This window comes from Chiloscyllium punctatum, chromosome 36, assembly GCF_047496795.1.
Source record: "Chiloscyllium punctatum isolate Juve2018m chromosome 36, sChiPun1.3, whole genome shotgun sequence".
NCBI lineage: Eukaryota > Metazoa > Chordata > Chondrichthyes > Orectolobiformes > Hemiscylliidae > Chiloscyllium > Chiloscyllium punctatum.
Window position 1 is genome coordinate 63,509,896 of NC_092774.1, and position 18,857 is coordinate 63,528,752.

The window sequence follows — 18,857 nt, forward strand, 5'->3', positions numbered from 1 at the left end:
TAATGGATATGAATCTAACTACATCTAAGTGGATAGGCTGGGACTTTTTCACTGGAACACAGCAGGCTGAGAGGTGACCTTATAGAGGTTTATAAAATCATGAAGGATATAGATGAGGTGAATGGCGGGTCTTCTTTCTCTAGGGTGGTTTCAAGATTAGGGAGCAAAGTTTGACAGTGAGTGGAGAAAGATTTTAAAAAGACATGAGGGGCACCAGTTTGTTTTAAAAAACACAGAGTGTGGTTTGTGTGTGGAATAAATGTCCAGAGGAAGGATGCAGGTACCATAACAATGTTTCAAAGAAATTTGGACAAGTACATGAATAGGAAATGTTTGGAGGGATATGGGCCAAACACAGGCAGCTGGGACTAATTTAGTTTGAAAACAAAGTCAGCATGGACTAGTTGGACTGAAACTGTTCTAAAACCCTTTCCTTGCCTTCCCCCATAAACATCCACTTATTTGTTGTTCAAAAATCAGACAAACTCAGCCTTGAACACATTCAATGACCCCTTAACTGCAGGAAGACATCCCACTTCTGAACTCAATTCCTCTTGTTAAAATACCACTTGCCTTGCTGATTGTTTACTGCACCTATCTGACAACTGGTATTGACTGGTTTCAATTACATTCACACATCATTCCTGATGAAGGGCTCATGTCCAAAACATCAACTCTCCTACTCCTTGAATGCTGCCTGACCTGCTGTGCTTTTCCAGTGACACACTTTTCGACTCTGATCTCCAGCATCTGCAGTGCTCACTTACTCCACATCCCAATACATCACCATTTAAACAATACACCTCCTTTCTGCTTTTTTTTCACAGCAGAAACTATAATTTTACATTTTGGTACTGCATTTGCCATGTGTTTGCCAATTGTGGACTTCCCTACATCGGGGAGACTTGGAAAACAGCATCATGCCTGGGCCCGCAGAGGCCGACCGGACCTTCCAGTCACCAGCCATTTTAATTCCCCTTCCCACTCCCTTTCTGACATAACCATCTTTGGCCTCCTCCCTTACCACAATGAATCAAACTGCAAATTGGAGGAACAAAATCTCATCTTCCACCCGGGCTGCGTAGAGTTGGGAGAAGTCAACATTGGGGAACTCAATTTCAAATAAGCTCCCTATCTTTCTAGCTCCTCCTCTTCCCTGCCATCAACCAGATTCCTTCCTCTCATTGATGGGGGCTAGAGGGTGGGGCTGTGGAGAACAGAAAGAGAATGGACGGGGGCTGGGTGGAGCTGTGGAGAACAGAGAGAGAGAATGGACAGGGGAGCAGAAGGTGAGGGAGAGGAGAAGGACTTGAGGGGGTAGAGAAAGGCCTGTAGGGCAGAGCGTGGGGAACGCAGAGAATGGGGGGGAAGGGTCTGAGAGGGAGAATGTGGGGGTAGAATGTTGGGGGGGTGCAGAATGTGAGGACAGACAGAGAATGGATGGGGGCAGAGGATGGGTGGAGAGAGAGAATGAGTGGCAAGGAGAGGGTGGGGGCGGTGGAAGAATGGGCAGCAGAGAGTTATTGGAGAGAGAGAATAGACAGGGAACAGAGAGATGGAGAACGGAGGGTGAGTGGAGAAAGGGAGGATAGATGGGGTCAGAGGGCGGGGAGAGGGAAATGGACATGGGGTATTGTGGGTGGCAGGGTGGAAATGGACAGGAGGAGCTGTGGATGTACAGGGGATGCTGGCGGTGGGGGAATGGAAAGGAGGTGCTGTGGGTAGCAAGAAGGGAATAAGTGACCTCAAGGACAATCTTTTTATGCAGAGGGTGGTGTGTGTGTGTGTATGTGTGTAAAACAAGCTGCCAGGGAAGTGGTGGAAATCGGTACAATTACAATATTTAAAAGGCATCTGGGAGGGATATAGGCCAAAGGCTGGAACATGGGACTGGGTCAGCTTGGGACATCTGGTCAGCATGGATGAGTTCAACCAAAGGGTCTGTTTCCGTGCAGTATGTCTCTAGATGTCTATAACTCTATGATTGAAACCAGACCTTTTTACTGATAATCTTCCTGCTGGACTTTTGTAGTGCACCCAGTTTCAGGAGATTTGTGGTGGGTATAAGTGGCACATGTCTCCTATCATGGGAATTCTGGAAAATATAAAAGGGCTGTTAAAAGTACTTCAAGTTTGGAAACACTGGGTCTTGTGGAAGCAGGGTATTTGACAAACCTTTTCAGAGAAATTTCCTCCAACTGGTGGACTATAGACAGTTTTCCCACGGAACATTACACAGATATTAAGAATGTTACCTTCTGTGAAACATTTTCCTGAAAAATGCAGAAGAATTCAACTTGCTGGCGTGAAACAAATGTTAGGAGAGAAAGGAAACTGCCAAGATCAAAAGGCTGATGAATGTCAACATTTATCAGATTGTTTCGAGAACAGAAAAACCTGCACTGGAGACACCCTGAAGAGGGTTGTCTCATACCTATTCCTTCAATCAGTTTTGTATGTCTTAATTGTTAAGTCATACCTAGCACATGGAAAGGTGGCTATGGTTTGTGGAGGTCAGTCATCTCGGCTTCAGGACATCTCTGCAGGAGTTCATAGGCCAAACCATCTTCATCAATGACCTTCCTCCATCATAATTTGAAAAGTGGAGATGTTGCAATAATTGCAGATGTTCAGCACTATAAACAACTCCGCATAAACTGAAGCAGTTCAGTTTGAAATGCTACAAGATCTTAACCATATCCAATGGGCTGATGAGTGGCAAGTAACATGAATGCCACGCAAATGTCACACAATGACTCATCCCCAAAAGAGATAATCTGACCACGGACCTGTTATATCAACAATGTTACTGTCACTAAATACCCCATGATCAACATCCTTGGGGTTTGCCATTGAACAGAAACTCAACGAGATGAACCATATATGCACAGTGGCTACGAGAGCAGGTCAGAGGCCAGAAATACTGCAGTGAGTAACTCACCTCCTGACTCTCCAAACCATGTTCCAACTTCTACAAGCCACAAGTCAGCAGTGTAATGGAATACTCCCCACTAGCTTGGATGGGGTTGCAACTTCAACTGTATTTGAAACGCTTCATACCATCCAGGTTGCCTGCTTGATTGGTACCATATCCACTATTCAGAAGCAGTAGTGTGTAGTATCTACAAGAGGCACTGCAAAAATTTACCAAAGCACCTTACAAATTGCCTTTCAAACGAACAACCACTTCCATCTAGAAGGACCAGGAAAACAGATACATGGGAACACAACCTCTTGCAAGTACCCCTCCAAGCCACTCACATCTTGACTTGGAAATGTATTACTTTTCATTCAGTGTCACTGGTCCAAATCCTGGAATTCCTTCCCTCAAGACATTGTGGGTCACCGTACAGGATGTGGACTGTAAAGGTTCAAGAAGGCAGCTCACCATCACATTCTCAAGGAGAACCAAATGCTGGCCAGCCAGCGACGCCCATGTACCAGAAATAGATTTTAATAAATTATTGAAACAGCGGGTTGGAATCTGCAAACTAAAGAAAATCAATGTTAAGAAGGGTCAGATGGAGAGCATTGATTCGGTGCTTATTTGAGAACAGATAAAGAGCGATTATACTGACACTGACTTGGAACTAGAGTTTAGAGTTAAACACCTGTAGTGTTCCACTCAATGCATAAATCTAAAATCGCTGAAAGATTTGCCCCTGACGTGTACTTCATTAACACATGAATGGGACAATTAAGAAGGCATATGGGATACTAGATTTCATGACATTAATGGCGCCTTCAATTCCCACGATCCCATGCGATCGAGAAACCTCTCTATGGGGCCTGGCAGTGCGCATGCGTGTGGTGAATGTGAGCGAAATGGCGCCGGCGGCTGAAGAAACAAGAACAGAAATCGCTGGAAAAGCTGAGCAGGTCCGGCAGCGCCTGTCGAGAGAAATCGAGGAGACGTTTCGGGTCCAGTGATCCTTCTTCAGAACAGGAACAGGTTTCAGAAACATCCCGGGGAGAGGAGACAGTGAGACAGGATCGGATTGGAAACCGCGGGAGGAGGGAGACTGGGGAGTTTATAAACTCCTCGGGGGAGGCCTGAGGCCGTGAATAAAACCTCCCCAGGCCCACTTCACCACCGGAGGAGCTCTCGTGTTGCCCGGGCAACAGGGCGCCATCATTGTAAGGATAAGACTCATGTTGACTTGGGGCAGGGAGCGCGGGCGGCCATCTTGGTGAGGGCACCATCAGTCGTCATTTCCGGGAGAGAAATGACAGTTGGTGTCATTCAACTAGAATTTCCTCATTTCACTCAGAGACCTGGCCCTGAGCTTGGTCTGTGTGTCCTTCAGACAGGAAAAGGGAGTGGGAGGGAGGGAGAGAGAGAGATCTAGAATGACACGAAGGCGGACTGTGAATTTGAGGTGAATGAATCTGATCATTTGTGGCGCTGGGTACTTCCAAGATCACAGTGACCAGGAGAGCATTGATGTGTTGATGTTATTTTCAGTTTGTAGACTGGGAAAAGAGAACGCCAGGAGTGGAGGAAAGACATGATGAAGATAGATTTAAAATTCAATACAGGAGAGGGTTAACTTGAGCCAGCACCGGCCCATATCCCTCCGAACCCTTCCTATTCATATACCCATCCAGATGCCTTTTATTTGTTGGAATTACACTCGCCTCCTCCACTTCCTCCGGCAGCTCATTCCATACACCTACCACTCTCTGCATGCCCCTTAGGTCTCCTTTGAATCTTTTCCCTCTCATCCTAAACCTATGTTCTGTATTTATTGACTCCCCCACGCCAGAGAGAAGACTTTTTCTATTTATTCTATCCGTGCACCTCATCATTTTATAAACCTTTATAAAGTCACCCCTCAGTGTTCGACTCTCCACGGAAAACCGCCAGACTGTTTAACTTCTCCGTATATCTCAAATCCCTCAACCCTGGCATTATCCTTGTAAATCTTTTCTGAACCCTTTCTGATAGGAAGGAGACCAGAATTGCATGCAATATTCCAAAAGTGACCGAACCGATGTCATGTACAGCTGCAACATGACCTCCCAACTCCTGTATCAATATTCTGACTGACAAAGGAAAGCATACCAAACACCTTCTTCACTATCCTATCTATCTGCAACTCTACTTTCAAGGAGCTATGAACCTGCACTCCAAGGTCACTTTGTTCAGCAACACTCCGTAGGACCTTACCATTAAATAGTTCTGCTAAGATCAGCTCAAGATTTGCCGGGATTTGTAAACTTTTAATCCCATCAATTGCCCCAACACCATTTCCCCACAACTACTCATTTCCTTCAGTTCTGCTCTCAGTGGACCATGTGCTCCCCAACATTTTGGGGATGTTACCTGTGTCCTCCTTTGTGATGATAGAAGCAACATATGTGGTTAATTGGTCTGCCATCTCTTTGTTCTACATGAGAACTTTGCCTGTTCTAGTTGTTATTGTTTTCTCTAATTTTTTTTGTCTTCACATACCCATTTTCCCCTTTTGATCAATCCTTTTATTGAAACCTGAACTGCTCGCAGTTTTCAGATCTGGTACTTTATTTTTAGCCAATTTGTACGCCACTTCTTTGGATCTCGTCCTATCCATCATGTCCCTTGTTAGCCGTGGCTGTGCCACCTTCTGTGTTTTATTTTTCCAGACAGGAATGGACAACTGTTGCAGTTCCTCCAGGTGCTCTTTAAATGTTTATCATTTCTTTCAATCATGTTCCCTCATTTGTTGTGGCCTGTTTGTGCCTCTGCCATTGTAATTTCCTTGCTTTCGATTTAAATCCCTAGTCACAGAATCACCTCTGCTCCTCTCCATTTTAATGGAAAGTTCTCTCACTTGGTTCTTCACTCTTCTGCAAGAGACCTCTTACAGCTACAATGCCAATTATTCCCTTCTCATGAAGAAATTAATATTTTGGAATTAAATTGCCATTGTTCAGCAGAACCATAGCCACTTTTGGAATGTTGTGTGCTGTTCTGGTCTCAGTCCTATCAGAAGGATGTTGTGAAACTTGAAAGGGTTCAGAAAGGATGTACAAGAATGTTGCCAGGGTTGGAGGGTTTGAGTGATAGGGAGAGGCCAAGCAGACTGGGGCTGTTTCCCCTTGCGTGCTGGAGGCTGAAGTTGATAAAATCATGAGAGGAGTGGATAGGGTAAATATTCAAGGTCTTTTCCTTGAGATGGGATACTCCAGAATGTAAGGGTAATAGGTTCAGGGTGGGGTGGGGAAGGGAAGGTTTAAAAGGGACATAAGGGGCAACTTTTTCATTCAGAGGGCAGTGTGTGTAAGGAACAAGCTGCTAGAGGAAGTGGTGGGGGCTTTTACAATCACAACATTTAAAAGGCATCTGGATGGTATATGAATAGGAAGGGGTTAAAGGAATACAGGCCAAGTGCTGGCAAATAGGCCTAGATTGATTCTGGATATCTGGTCGGTATGTTCACTTTCTCTCTGGTGTCGGTGTCAATACCTTGATGTCTCGTTTTCTCCCCCTTCCTGGGGACGTTAACCATTTCATGTCTCATTGTTCATCAAGAAGCTGCATTGCAGGTTCACCCTGAATTGACAGTTTTTGCTTCCCAAAATCAGACCTGCTCACTCTCAGCAGTATTCCAATTTTGGGAAAGAAACTAACTTTCAGGTGGAGCTATCCAAAATTCAGAGAGATGTCAGTCTTGACATTTTTGCTTTTCTGCCCCTGTAAGATCCTGAATCAGCACCTTCAGGAAAATTAGAGTGGAGTGAGAACAGAGGGGGAGTGAGAGTGAGAGTGGGATGATGCTTTCAATTTTGTGGAATAACAAAAGAAAAGAACGTTCTGCAGAAAGTAGAGTTGCTTGTTCTGAATTTCTATCCTGCACTGACAGTGATGACTTTTGTAATTTTTTTTTACAGAGTATTTGAAGATCTGAAGACAGAAGTTTCAAAATCAACAGATGAAGGGCTTATGCTTGAAACATCAACTCTCCTGCTCTTCGGATGCTGCCTGACCTGCTGTGCTTTTCCTGCACCGCACTTTTCAACACTGAGTGTCCAGTGTCTGCAGTCCTCACTTTGATGTCAATGTCTGACAGTCACTCAGTCCATTGGGAACACAACAATTTTCGACTGTGATTGTGTGAAAAGGAGCAAAGCTTTTTGGTTCCTGCTTCTATATGTTTTCAGAATCAGTGGGACTGGATGAGAGACCGTGTGGTTGCAGTGCACTGTGTGTGGAGCCAGAAATAGTTATATGACCTGGAAAGAGGAATTCAAGGCAAGGAGGGGCTCTACACATGTTTGTGCGCAGCTGAAGTTTTGGCCATGGAGAAACCTGAGGGATCCTTTCCCGTAGAGAAACCATGTAAGTGTGGTGACTGTGGGAAAAGTATCCATTTCCCGTCTGCCCTGGAGACTCATTGGCGCACTCACACCGGGGAGAGGCCGTTCCCCTGCACAGAGTGCGGTAAGGCCTTCAGCAATTCCTCTGACCTGCTGAAGCACCAACGGGTCCACACAGGGGAGAGACCCTTCAGTTGTCCCAAATGCGGGAAGAGCTTTACCCAGGCCTCCAGTCTGCTGACCCACCAGCAGGTCCACACCGGGGAAAGGCCGTTCCTTTGCACCGAATGCGGGAAAGCCTTCAGCAATTCCTCCGACAGGCTAAAGCACCAGCGGGTCCACACGGGGGAGAAGCCCTTCAGCTGCCCCGAGTGTGGGAAGGGCTTTACCCACGCCTCCACCTTGCTGACCCACCAGCGGGTCCACACCAGGGAGAAGCCCTTCACCTGCCCCGAGTGCAGGAAAGCCTTCAGCAATTCCTCCGACAGACTGAAGCACCAGCGGGTCCACACAGGGGAGAGACCCTTCAGCTGCCCTGAGTGTGGGAAGGGCTTTGCACAGGCCTCCACCCTGCTGGCCCACCAGCGGGTCCACACTGGGGAGTGGCCGTTCACCTGCTCTCAGTGTGGGAAGGGATTCACCCGCTCTTCCCACCTGCAGAGGCACCAGCAAGTTCACATGCCATGGCAGGGGGATTGAAGGAGCAATGGCAGAGTCCCATTATTGACTGGACCCCTGGGTTTGAATCCCGCCGTGGCAGATGGCGGAATTGGATTTCGGTCAGAAGTCTGGTGTTCGGAATCTAACGATGAAACCATTTTTGGGGGCGGGGGCATGAGAACCCCCATCTGATTCACTCATGTCCTTTTTTAGGAAAGGAAACTGCCGTGTGGGAAAGGGTTCATTCAGTCGTCCCATCCTTTACCCGGGCTGGCCTACATGTGACTCCAGACCCACAGCTGTGTGGTTGACACCCCCACCTGCGGAAATGAACAGGGAGAAACTTACTTGGATACAGGGTCTGGGTTGAAATTGTTGAGTGAGGCAATACTTCCTATGGGTTAAGGCTGTACCAAGGATCCAATTCCAAAGGGATAACTTGGTGCTGACTAATAGTAAAGAAAGTTGGGGGTGGGGGGACTGTGTACTCTTTGACCTTGAGCTGTTTTTTTTTAGAAAGCTACTTTTTCTACGCCTTTTTGCTGGGGGGGATCTGAAGCTGTAATAAAGTTGGGTCTTGATAAAGGTTACCTGAACTTACTGCTGGGCTCAGACTTTCATTGAAAGCTTTGAGCTCCAAGAGGTTTTTGTTTTAAAGCTGCTCATTTCTTTCAGCTTCCTGCACTAAGTTTCCAATGTTATGTATCAGATGGAGCAGTGAATGAGTAGCTAGTATCGTTAGGAATTGTAAATTTTCCATGAGTGCAGGTCCTGCATCATTCCCTCAGCATTGTAAAGTTTCCTGGCAGCACCGGGAGGTGGGGGCTGCCTTCACTCGAAATGATATGGAGGAGCCAGAGATGGACTGGGTTGGATCAAGTTCAAAAATCACACATCAGCTTATCGTGGTTTATTTGGAACCACTAGCTTTCGGAGCGCTGCTCCTTCATCAGGAAGCTGTGGAGCAGGATCATAAGACAGAATTTATAACAAAAGATCACAGTACAGTGCAACTGATCGGATATATTGAACAAACCTAGATTGTTGTGAAGTCTTTTGTCTTTTAGAATAGGTTGCAAGTTTTAGTTCATTAATGTGTAAATCCCAGAAAGTCTTTGAAGTCAGATTCTCGAGATGACTTAAGGTTTTATATAAATAGGTTTCATCTCAGTTCAGACAACAATGAAATGTGTGAGGTTTGAGTCTGTCTGTATCCCAATCTTGAATCAGACTGGTTCTATTTCCAAAGTAGGAATTTACAAATATTACATGTATCAACTGCCTGCAGGTTGTGTGCTTTTTGATCAAAATTGAATGTATCTGCAAATGCAAATTCACCCCATAGACCTGTGTGTGCATGCATGAGAGAGTGTGTGTGCATGAGAGCGCGTGTGTCTGTTTGCGTATGTGCTAATGTCTCCTCTGAAACGGTGAGGTGCTTCCATTGTCCTGTTCTGGGAGCAATGCTCTTGCTGGTGCCTCTCTGTCTGACCTGTCCTTTGTGTGGCTTTGGTATTGCTGGGTTGTGAAACTGCCCTCAGGGCTTTGGGATAGCTGTGGTATTCTGTCATTGTTAGTGGGTACTTGAGGTGTACAGGTATTCCCTTGTCTGCAAGTGCTGTCGAGTTTCACTTGTCAGCCTGCTTGGTCCCTGCTAAGGCATTCTGGGTGTTTTGGTACAGTTTGGCCAATTTTGCTTTTGTGGGCCTATTGTGGGTTGCCAGGGTGGCAGATCTTTTCCCACATATAATTACCAGGAATACTTGGAATCGTGAGAAGGATTTAAGTGAATCCTCCAGAGATGTTGTATCCCTTGGACTATTCCCAGCAAGTGAATGAACTATCAAGACTCTTGTAAAGATTCGTGGGAACTCTTGCAGGGATTTAAAGAAAACTAGATTTACAATTTAAGGCCATACATCCCATTCTGCTAAGTTACACCAGTTAATTGGTAATTTTTATTTGTTTAAAAATGTGAAATCTTAATGAAGAGTTTTTCCAGTTAATCACTGGGTATTCAAATTTCTCTTCAGAATTAAAGATCATAACAAAACTGGGTGCCTTTGTGGGATGTTGAATCTGTAGTATGTGCTTGGTAAAATTTGGATGAACAATATTTCAAAGTGAATTTTATCGTGTTAAGTACTAAGACTTTCTGGAGAGGAAAGATTTGCCCTTGTGTGTTTTGCAACACTTAATCAAGGTCAGTTCAATAGAATACGCAGACAAGTTGATACTAGAGTTGAGAGCTATGGCAAAATATCAGAAGTAATGCAGGCAGTAGCACGGCAATTTAGGGTTAAAAAGTTAGCTAAAGAAATTATAAAAAAAGGGTGGAAAGTTTTGTCAGCTTTTCTTAAAAATAGTTAACAAAATAAGTGTTGGTTCTGCAGATAATGAGTCTGGGGATTTAGTAACGGACGATAAAGAGATGGCAGATGAATTGAAAAGAGTTTGAATCTGACTGCACTTGAGAGGATACAAGTAACACCCTAGAACTAGCTGTAAATCAGGAATTGAAAGGGAGGGAGGAACTGAAGAAAATTACAATCCCCAGGGAACTAGTACGGAGTAAACTGTTGGAACTCCGAGCTGATAAGTCCCGGGTATTTGAAGGAATTCATCCTAGACTCTTAAAGAGAAATTAGGGCGTGAAATAATACCATAAGACGTAGGAGTGGAAGTAAGGCCATTCGGCCTATCGAGTCCACTCCGCCATTCAATCATGGCTAATAGGCATTTCAACTCCACTTCCCCACATTCTCCCCGTAAGAGTTAATGTATTGGTTTTAATTTTCCAAACCTCATTAGTTTCAGGGGTGGTTTTATTTTAGATTGGACAAATCCTTTCTTCAAAAAGGGAGACCATTTAACTTAACATATGTAATGGGGAAAATGTTCAAAGCTATTATCAAAGATATTATGACAGAGCACTTGTATAAGTTCAAGGTAATCAGGCAGCGTGAATGTGTTTTTGTCGATGGGCAATAATGTTGTAATAACTTTTTGAAGAACGGCCTGTCCGCACTGCGACTGAGCTGATGACCCTCCAGTGCCCCCAGGGAATGGAATCCCTTCCCTCAGTCCCCACATTTCCCCAAATTCTCCGCAGTTCTGGTGTCCTTTTGGTTCTGTGTTTCCGATGAACAATTTGAAACTGGGATCACACTCAGGAAACGTGCAGTCACTCCCTCCTGCGAATAGTGTAATGTTTCTTCAGTCTGTGTAACTGGTTAAAGCGCTGCCCAAAGTCAGCTCACGGGGAGACTCTCTCAACAAGGGGAAAAGACATACAAAAGTTGAGCAGCGAGACAAAATGCAAAAACAATCAAATGTCGAACCACGGAGAAAAAATATTGTGGCTCTACCCCTTTTTTTCCTATTGGCATTTGGACACTTGAAATCTGTTAGTCACACCGGCATCCCGATAGAGCATACAGCGCATGTTTGCCGGTGTCAGCAACGTCGTACGCATGCTCGCCGGGTGTCAGCAAAATACTGGGCATGCTCATCGCAGTTCGCACAAAAAGGCGCGCGATCTTCGTTTGAGTGACCAATAGGGAGTACTGGAGGACCGGAAGGAGACTAGTCCTCCTGCTAATCAGAGATACCCCATTGTCTGAATGCGGAAGTTGGACCATGAGTTTCTGAAGATGCTGCTGCTCCTGTTTCTCTGAATGAAGATTGAGCTTCACCCCAGACTGCAATCTCCTTCCTCTGTCCAACATCTGTGAGTACGGCACTCTCTTTTCTCACCACCTTTTCCATTTTTTTTTCATTCTGGGGTTCAGTTGTTGACTTGCAGCAATGAAAGGAAAGGGAGTGAATCGGGGTGGGGACAGACTCTGGAAACGTTGCTCCACGTCTGTGTCGCAATTGGCAAAATAGACAGGTAGGAGGCTGGAAGAACAGAAGAAGCCAGGTAGCATCAGGAGGTGGAGAAGTCGACGTTTCAGGTGTAACCCTTCTTCAGGATTGGGGATGGGTGCAGATAAAGGGTGTCCTGGGGGCAGGGTGGTGAAGTGGGGACAGGTGAAAGGTCTGACCTGGTTGGTGAATGGGAGAAATAAATCTGGTTAGTGACAAGGAGGAGTGGAAATGAGGGGGAGGGGCTGAGAAGGGAGTCGTTGTTGGGGGGAGGAAGAGATGGGAAGTGAGGTTATTTGAGACTGGAGAACTTAATGTTGAGTCCGCTGGGCTATAGGCTGCCCAGGCGGAAGATGAGGTGTTGTTCCTCCAATTTGCTGTTTGGTTCATTGTGGCAATGGAGAAGGCCTAAGGTAGTCTTTTCAGAAAGGGAGTGGGAAGGGGAATTAAAGTGGGTAGTGACTGTGGACCTGCCTGCAATGCTCAGCAAACCGTTCCCAAGTGTATGCTCAGTCTCCCCAATGTAGAGAAGACCACAATTGGAAACATGAGAAAAAGAGTACAACAATGTGAAGTTGTGAAAAAGAGCAGAAAGGAAGTGTATTATTTAAATGGTGATATACTGAGATGTGGAGAATGTGAGATCTGCAGATACGAGTGATTAGAGTCAGTAAGTGTGGTGCTGGAAAAGCACAGCAGGTCAGACAGCATCTGAGGGGCAGGACAGTTGATGTTTCAGGCAAAAGGGAATAGGGAATGATATGTGGATGTAGAACGGGGGTTCAGTGTCTTTCTACACCAGTCACTGCCAGTTGACAGACAGTTGCAGCAAGCAATCAGCAAAGCAAGTGGTATATTAACAAGAGGAATTGTGTTCAGAATTGTGGATGTCTTCCTGCAGTCAGGGGTCATTGAATATATTCAAGGCTGAGTTCATCTGAGTTTTGAGCAACAATAAAGTGGATGTTTATGGGAGAAAGCAAGAAAATCTTTTTAAGACAAGTACAGAACAGTTACAGAGTCATACAGCAAAGAAACAGACCATTCAATCCAACTAGTCCACGTTGAATATATTCACAAACTAATCTAGTCCCACCTGCCAGTGTTTGGCCCATATCCCTCCGAACCTTTCCTATTCATGTAATTAACCAAATGTCTTTTGAAAGTAACGTCACTTCCTCTGGACATTCATTCCACACATGAACTACCGTATTTTAAAAAAAGCTGCCTCAAGTCTTTTCAAAACCTTTCTCCTCTCTCCTTTCAAAATTTGTTGCCTAATCCTGAAACCCCCACCTGAGGGAAATGACACCTGCCATTCACCTCATATATACTTCTCATGATTTTATAAACCTCCTATAAGGTCACTTCTCAACCTCCTGTGCTCCAGTGAAGAAAGTCCCAGCCTATCCACCGAGATGTAGGAAGATTCATATCCAGTTATGGTCTGTTCAATGCTGATTCAGGCTCCAAAGACCAAATGGCCAACTCCTGCTCCCAATTCTCACGCTCTGTGTCCAAAGTTAAAAATCAACAACACAGGATTATGGTCCAACAGGTTTATTTGGAATCACTAGCTTTCAGACTGCTGCTCCTTCATCAGGTGGTTGTGAAGAATAAGGTTGTAAGACATTGAATTTATAGCAAAAGTTTACAGTGGGATGTAACTGAAATTATATATTGAAAAAGACCTGGGTTATTGTTAAGTCTCTCCTCTTTTAGAATAACCATGTTGGTTTCAGTTCTTTCATATGTAAATAGCAAAACCATTTTTAAACGTTACATTCCCAATTGGTGTCATGTCGTCTCAGATAACGTATTGAAGGTGTGAGTTTCCCTGTGTGAGGCTGTCTGTACCACAATGGTTAGACTGATTCTAATCTTAAAAAATGGATTAACAGACTCTTACTTGGATTCATGCAGTTTGTGTCCAGGACAGCAAGAGACCATCAGATATAGGAGCAGCAATTAGGCCATTCAGCCCATTGGGTTTGCTCATACCATTCAATCGTGGCTGTTAAGTTTCTTATCCACGTTCTCCTGCTTTTTCCCCGTAACCCTCGATCCCCTTGATACTCAAGAACCTATCTATCTCAGTCTTAAATATCCTCAGTGACCTGGCCTCCACAGCTTTCTGTGGCAGTTAATTCCATAGATTCATTACTCTCTGGCTGAAGATGTTTCTCCTTATCTCCAACGTAAAGGGTCTTCCCTTTACTCTCAGACTGTGCCTCGAGCCCTAGTCTCTCCTCCCAATGGATAGATCTTCCCAACGTCCACTCTGTCCAGGTCGTTCAGTATTCTCTATGTTTCAATTAGATCTCCCCTGAGTGTGGGCCTGTTAAACAGCATGAACCAGACCCTTCACGATGAGATACAGCAGGGATTAGGTTCTACAAAGTGAGAAGAGAGGGAGAGTGTGTGGGATGGAGATTTTCAGCTTCTAGAGAGTAAGAGAGGAAGCAGAATTCACTAGAAATTAGAATTGATCGGATGGACTAATGGGCCAAGGAGTGGCAGATGGAGTTTAATTTAGAGAAATGTGAGGTTTTGCATTTTGGTCAAGCAATGCAGGCAGGACTGGTACAGTGAAGGGGAGTGTTGCAGAACAAAGTGACCTTGGAGTGCAGGTTCATAGCTCCTTGAAAGTGGAGTTGCAGGTAGACAGGATAGTGAAGAATGTGTTTGGTATGCTTTCCTTTATTGGTCAGAGCATTGTGTATAGGCATTGGGAGATCATGTTGTGGCTGTCCATTGGTAAGGCGACTTTTGGAATAGTGCGTCCAGTTCTGGTCTCCCTGCTTTCGGAAAGAACTTCTGAAACTTTGAGAGGGATCGGAAAAGATTTGCGAGGATGTTGCTAAACTTGGAGGGTTTGAACTACAGGGAAAGGCTGAGTAGATCCAGGATATTTTCCCTGGAGCATCGGAAGCTGAGGGGCAGCCTTATAGAGGTTTATAACGGGCATGGATAGGGTGAATATCCAAGGTCTTTTCCCCAAGGTAGGAGAGTCCAAAACTACAGGGCATATGTTTGAGGTGAGAGGGGAATGATTTAAAAGGGCCCTGAGGGGCAACTTTTTCACGCAGAGGGTTGTGGATGTATGGAATGAGCTGCCAGAGGAAGTGGTGAGGCTGGTACAATTATATTTAAAATGCCTCTGGCTGGGTACATGAATAGGAATGGTTTAGAACCATAAGAGCCACATGCTGGCAAATGGGACTAGATTAATTTCGGATATCTGTTTGGCACAGACGAGTTTGACCAAAGGGTCTGTTTCCGTGCTGTATGACTAATTGTCTTCGGTGAAAGCACAAGTGTGGTTGTGAAGACTGGAGGCTGGGAGCAGAAGAAGTTACAATGAAATATTTGATTTATGAGAGAGCAACTGAGTGAGTGTGGACATTTGGGATTTTGGTGGAAAGTGGGAATTCATTGCACTGTGGGGATCAAGCCCTCACTATCCAGTCATTTCAGCTGGTGGATGAGACTCGGCACTTCATGCAGGCAGTCAATCCAGATAATATTTTATAAATTCCTGCTTTGGAAATAGAAACAGTCTGAGTCAAGACTGAGATACAGGCAAACTCTGACCTCATACCTTTAATGCATTGTCTGAGCTGAGATGCCACCTTTTGTTGTAAAGCCTTATGTTATCTTGAGAGGGTGCCTTACAGGAAGTTCTGGGATTTCCATATTAATGATACCTGCAATCCATTCTAAAAGATGAAAGACTGAACAATCCAGATTTGTTCAATATATCATTTCAGTGGCAGGCCACAAATGTCTTTCCATAAATTCTGTGCCTTATGGTCTTATTCTCCACAACCACCTGATGAAGGAGCAGTGCTCCGAACGATTGTTCTTCCAAATAAACCTGTTGGACTATAACCCGCGTTTGTGTGATTTTTAACTGTGCCCAGGTTAGGGTGGATTGATCACGCTAAATGATGCATAGTGCCCAGGGATGTGCAGGTGAGGGTGGATTGGCCGTGCTAAAGTACCCATCATGCCCAAGGAGGTGCAGGTTTGTGTGGGTTAGCCGTGCTAACTTACACATAGTGTCCAGGGATGTGCAAGGTAGGGTGGATTGGCCAAGGGATATGGGCCAAGTGCTGGCAAATGGGACTAAATTGATTTACAATATCTGGTCAGCATAGACAATTTGGACCAAAAGGTCTGTTACTGTGTGGTATATCTTAATGACTCTGGCTTTCTACTAACGTTTGCCACGTCTCTTCTGTTCAGTTTCTCTCTAGTGTCTGTGTTAATACCTTGATGTATCTGGTTATTCCTCAAGATGCATTCCCGATTCATCCTGAATTGACACATTTTGTTTTGCTTCCCAAAATCAGACCTGCTCACTCTCAGCAGCATCCCACTGTTGTGAAAGATATTAACTTTCAGGTGGAGTTATCCAATATATATTTCTTGACGTTTTTGCTGTTCTGATCTTGAATCAGCACCTTCAGGAGAATTACTTAAAGCGGAGTGAGAACAGAGGAGGGGGAGGGGAGAGAGAGAGAGAGAGAAAGAAAGAAAGAGAGAAGGATGTTGCTTTCAATTTTGTGGAATAACAAAAGAAAAGAATGCTCTCAGAAAGTAGAATAGCTTGTTCTGAATTTCTACCCTGCACTGACAGTGTTGACTTTTGTAATGTCTTTTTCTAGAGTATTTGAAGATCCGAAGGCAGAAGTTTCAAAATGAACAAATGAAGGCCTTTTGCCCGAAATGTTGACTCTCCTGCTCCTTGGATGCTGCCTGACCTGTTGTGCTTTTCCAGCGCCGCACTTTTCAACACTGACTCTCCCGCGTCTGCGGTCCTCACTTTCACATCAATATCTGACAGTCACTCAATCGATTGGGACAGCCACAATTTTTGATTACAATTCTGTGAGAAGGAGCAAAGCTTTTTGGTTCCTATTTCAGTACATTTTCATGATCAGTGGGACTGGATGAGAGACCCTACTGTTGCTGCGCACTGAGTGTGGAGCCTGAAACTGTTATACGGCCTGGAAAGAGGAATTCACAGCAGTGAGGGGCAGTACACGCATTTGCTTGTGGCTGAAGCTTTGGACATGGAGAAACTGTGGGAAAGGCTTCCGTACTCCGTCTGACCTGGAGATTCATCGGCGCATCCACACCGGGGAGAGGCCGTTCTCCTGTCCCAAGTGCGGGAAGGGCTTTACCCAGGTCTCTGCCCTGCTTAGGCACCAGCGGATCCACACTGGGGAGAGGCCTTTCACCTGCCCTGAGTGTGGGAAGGCCTTCAGCGATTCATCCTCCCTACTGACCCACCGGCGTGTCCATACGGGGGAGACTCCCTTCAGCTGCCCCGAGTGCGGGAAGGCCTTCAGCCGTTCCTCCAATTTGCTGACCCACCAGCAGGTCCACACAGGGGAGAGGCCCTTCAGCTGTCCTGATTGTAGGAAGGCCTTCAGCTATTCCTACTCTCTGCTGAGGCACCAGCGGGTCCACACGGGGGAGAAGCCCTTCAGCTGCCCTGAGTGTGGGAAGTCCTTCAGCTATTCCTCCTCCCTGCTGACCCACCGGCGGGTCCACACGGGGGAGAAGCCCTTCTGCTGTCCCGGGTGCGGGAAGGCCTTCAGCGATTCCTCCTCCCTGCTGACACACTGGCGAGTCCATACGGGGGAGAGGCCCTTCAGCTGCCCTGAGTGTGGGAAGGCTTTCACCCGCTCCTCCCACCTCCGGTGCCACCAGCGATTTCACGTGCCATCGCAGGGGGACTGACAAAGCGACTGCCGAGTGCCGTTATCGACTGGACTCTCAACCCAGTTCTGGGATCTGTTGGGTTTGAATACCACCGCGGCAGATGGTGGAATTAGAATACGGTCAGAAGCTAAAGATGAAACCATTTTCTGTTGCGGGGGAGGGGAGAGAAAACCCCAATCTGATTCACTCACGCCCGTTCTAGGGAAGGTAACTGCCGTTGTGGGAAAGGATTCACTCAATAGTCCCAGCTGCATCCTTTACCCGGTCTGGCCTACACGTGACTCCAGACTCTCAGCAGTCTGTTTCACTTCCCACTCCCCCCTTTCCCAGCCCCACACGTTAAGGCTGTACCAAGGATCCAATTACGAAGGGACAACGCTTTGCTGACCGATAGTAAAGAAAGTGAGGTGAGGTGGGGTGGGGGGAGGGGGAGTGTGTGCACTTTGACCTTGAGCTATTTAAAAAGCAGCTACTTTCTCTCCATCTTTTTGCTGGGGGGGGATCTGAAGCTGTAACAAAGTTGGGTCACAATAAAGATTACCTGAACTTACTGCTGGGCTCAGACTCATTGAAAGCTTTGAGCTTCAGATTTTTTTTTTTGTTTTAAAGCTGCTCATTTCTTCCAGCCTCCTGCACTAAGTTTCTAATGTCGTGTATCAGATGGAGCAGTGAATGAGTAGCTAGTATTATTAGAAATTGTAAATTTTTAAGGAGTACAGGTACTGCATCGTTTCATCAACATTGTAAAGGTTACTGGCAGCGCTGGGACGTGTGGGCTGTGTTCGCTCGAAACTCTTATCTTTAAAATTGAGAATAGCTAAAATGATATATTCAGAAACATCCTTGAAGTCTAAACGCATTTCAATTTTTTAAAAGAGCTGCTGAAATCTTTCTGAAAATTGCACTGGAATATGTGCAGTTAGGCCTCAGCTCAGGTCAGGCTGTAAGGGGTGAATGACCTATTCCTCATTTTGTGAAATTGGTTTCAACTATGTAGACACAGTCATAGAGTTGTAGAGCTGGAAACAAACCCTTCAGTCCATATCTTAAATGAATCCAGTGACCCATTTGCCAGCATTTGGCCTATGTTCATTTGTACCCTTCCTATTCATATCCCCATCCAGCTGCCTTTTAAATGTTGCAATTGTACCAGCCTCCACCACTTCCTTCCATACACGCACCACCCTCTGCGTGAAAATGTTGCCCCTCAGGTTTTCTAATCTTAAAAAAAATGGAGTGAGTTTGTGGTGGTCTTTAAAAAAAAGTGGGTGGCATGGTGGCACAGTGGTTAGCACTAC

At 45.5% G+C, this 18,857-nt stretch overlaps 1 protein-coding gene across 1 annotated transcript; it reads left to right on the forward strand.

Annotated features, from left to right (window-relative positions):
• The first annotated feature begins 7,281 nt into the window (after window positions 1–7,281).
• Window positions 7,282–18,110, forward strand: LOC140460111 (uncharacterized). Its single transcript, XM_072554509.1, has 2 exons — window positions 7,282–7,977; window positions 16,969–18,110. The coding sequence occupies exons 1-2, from the start codon at window positions 7,282–7,284 to the stop codon at window positions 17,575–17,577; spliced, it is 1,305 nt and encodes a 434-aa protein (XP_072410610.1). The 3' UTR covers window positions 17,578–18,110.
• The last annotated feature ends 747 nt before the right edge of the window (window positions 18,111–18,857 follow it).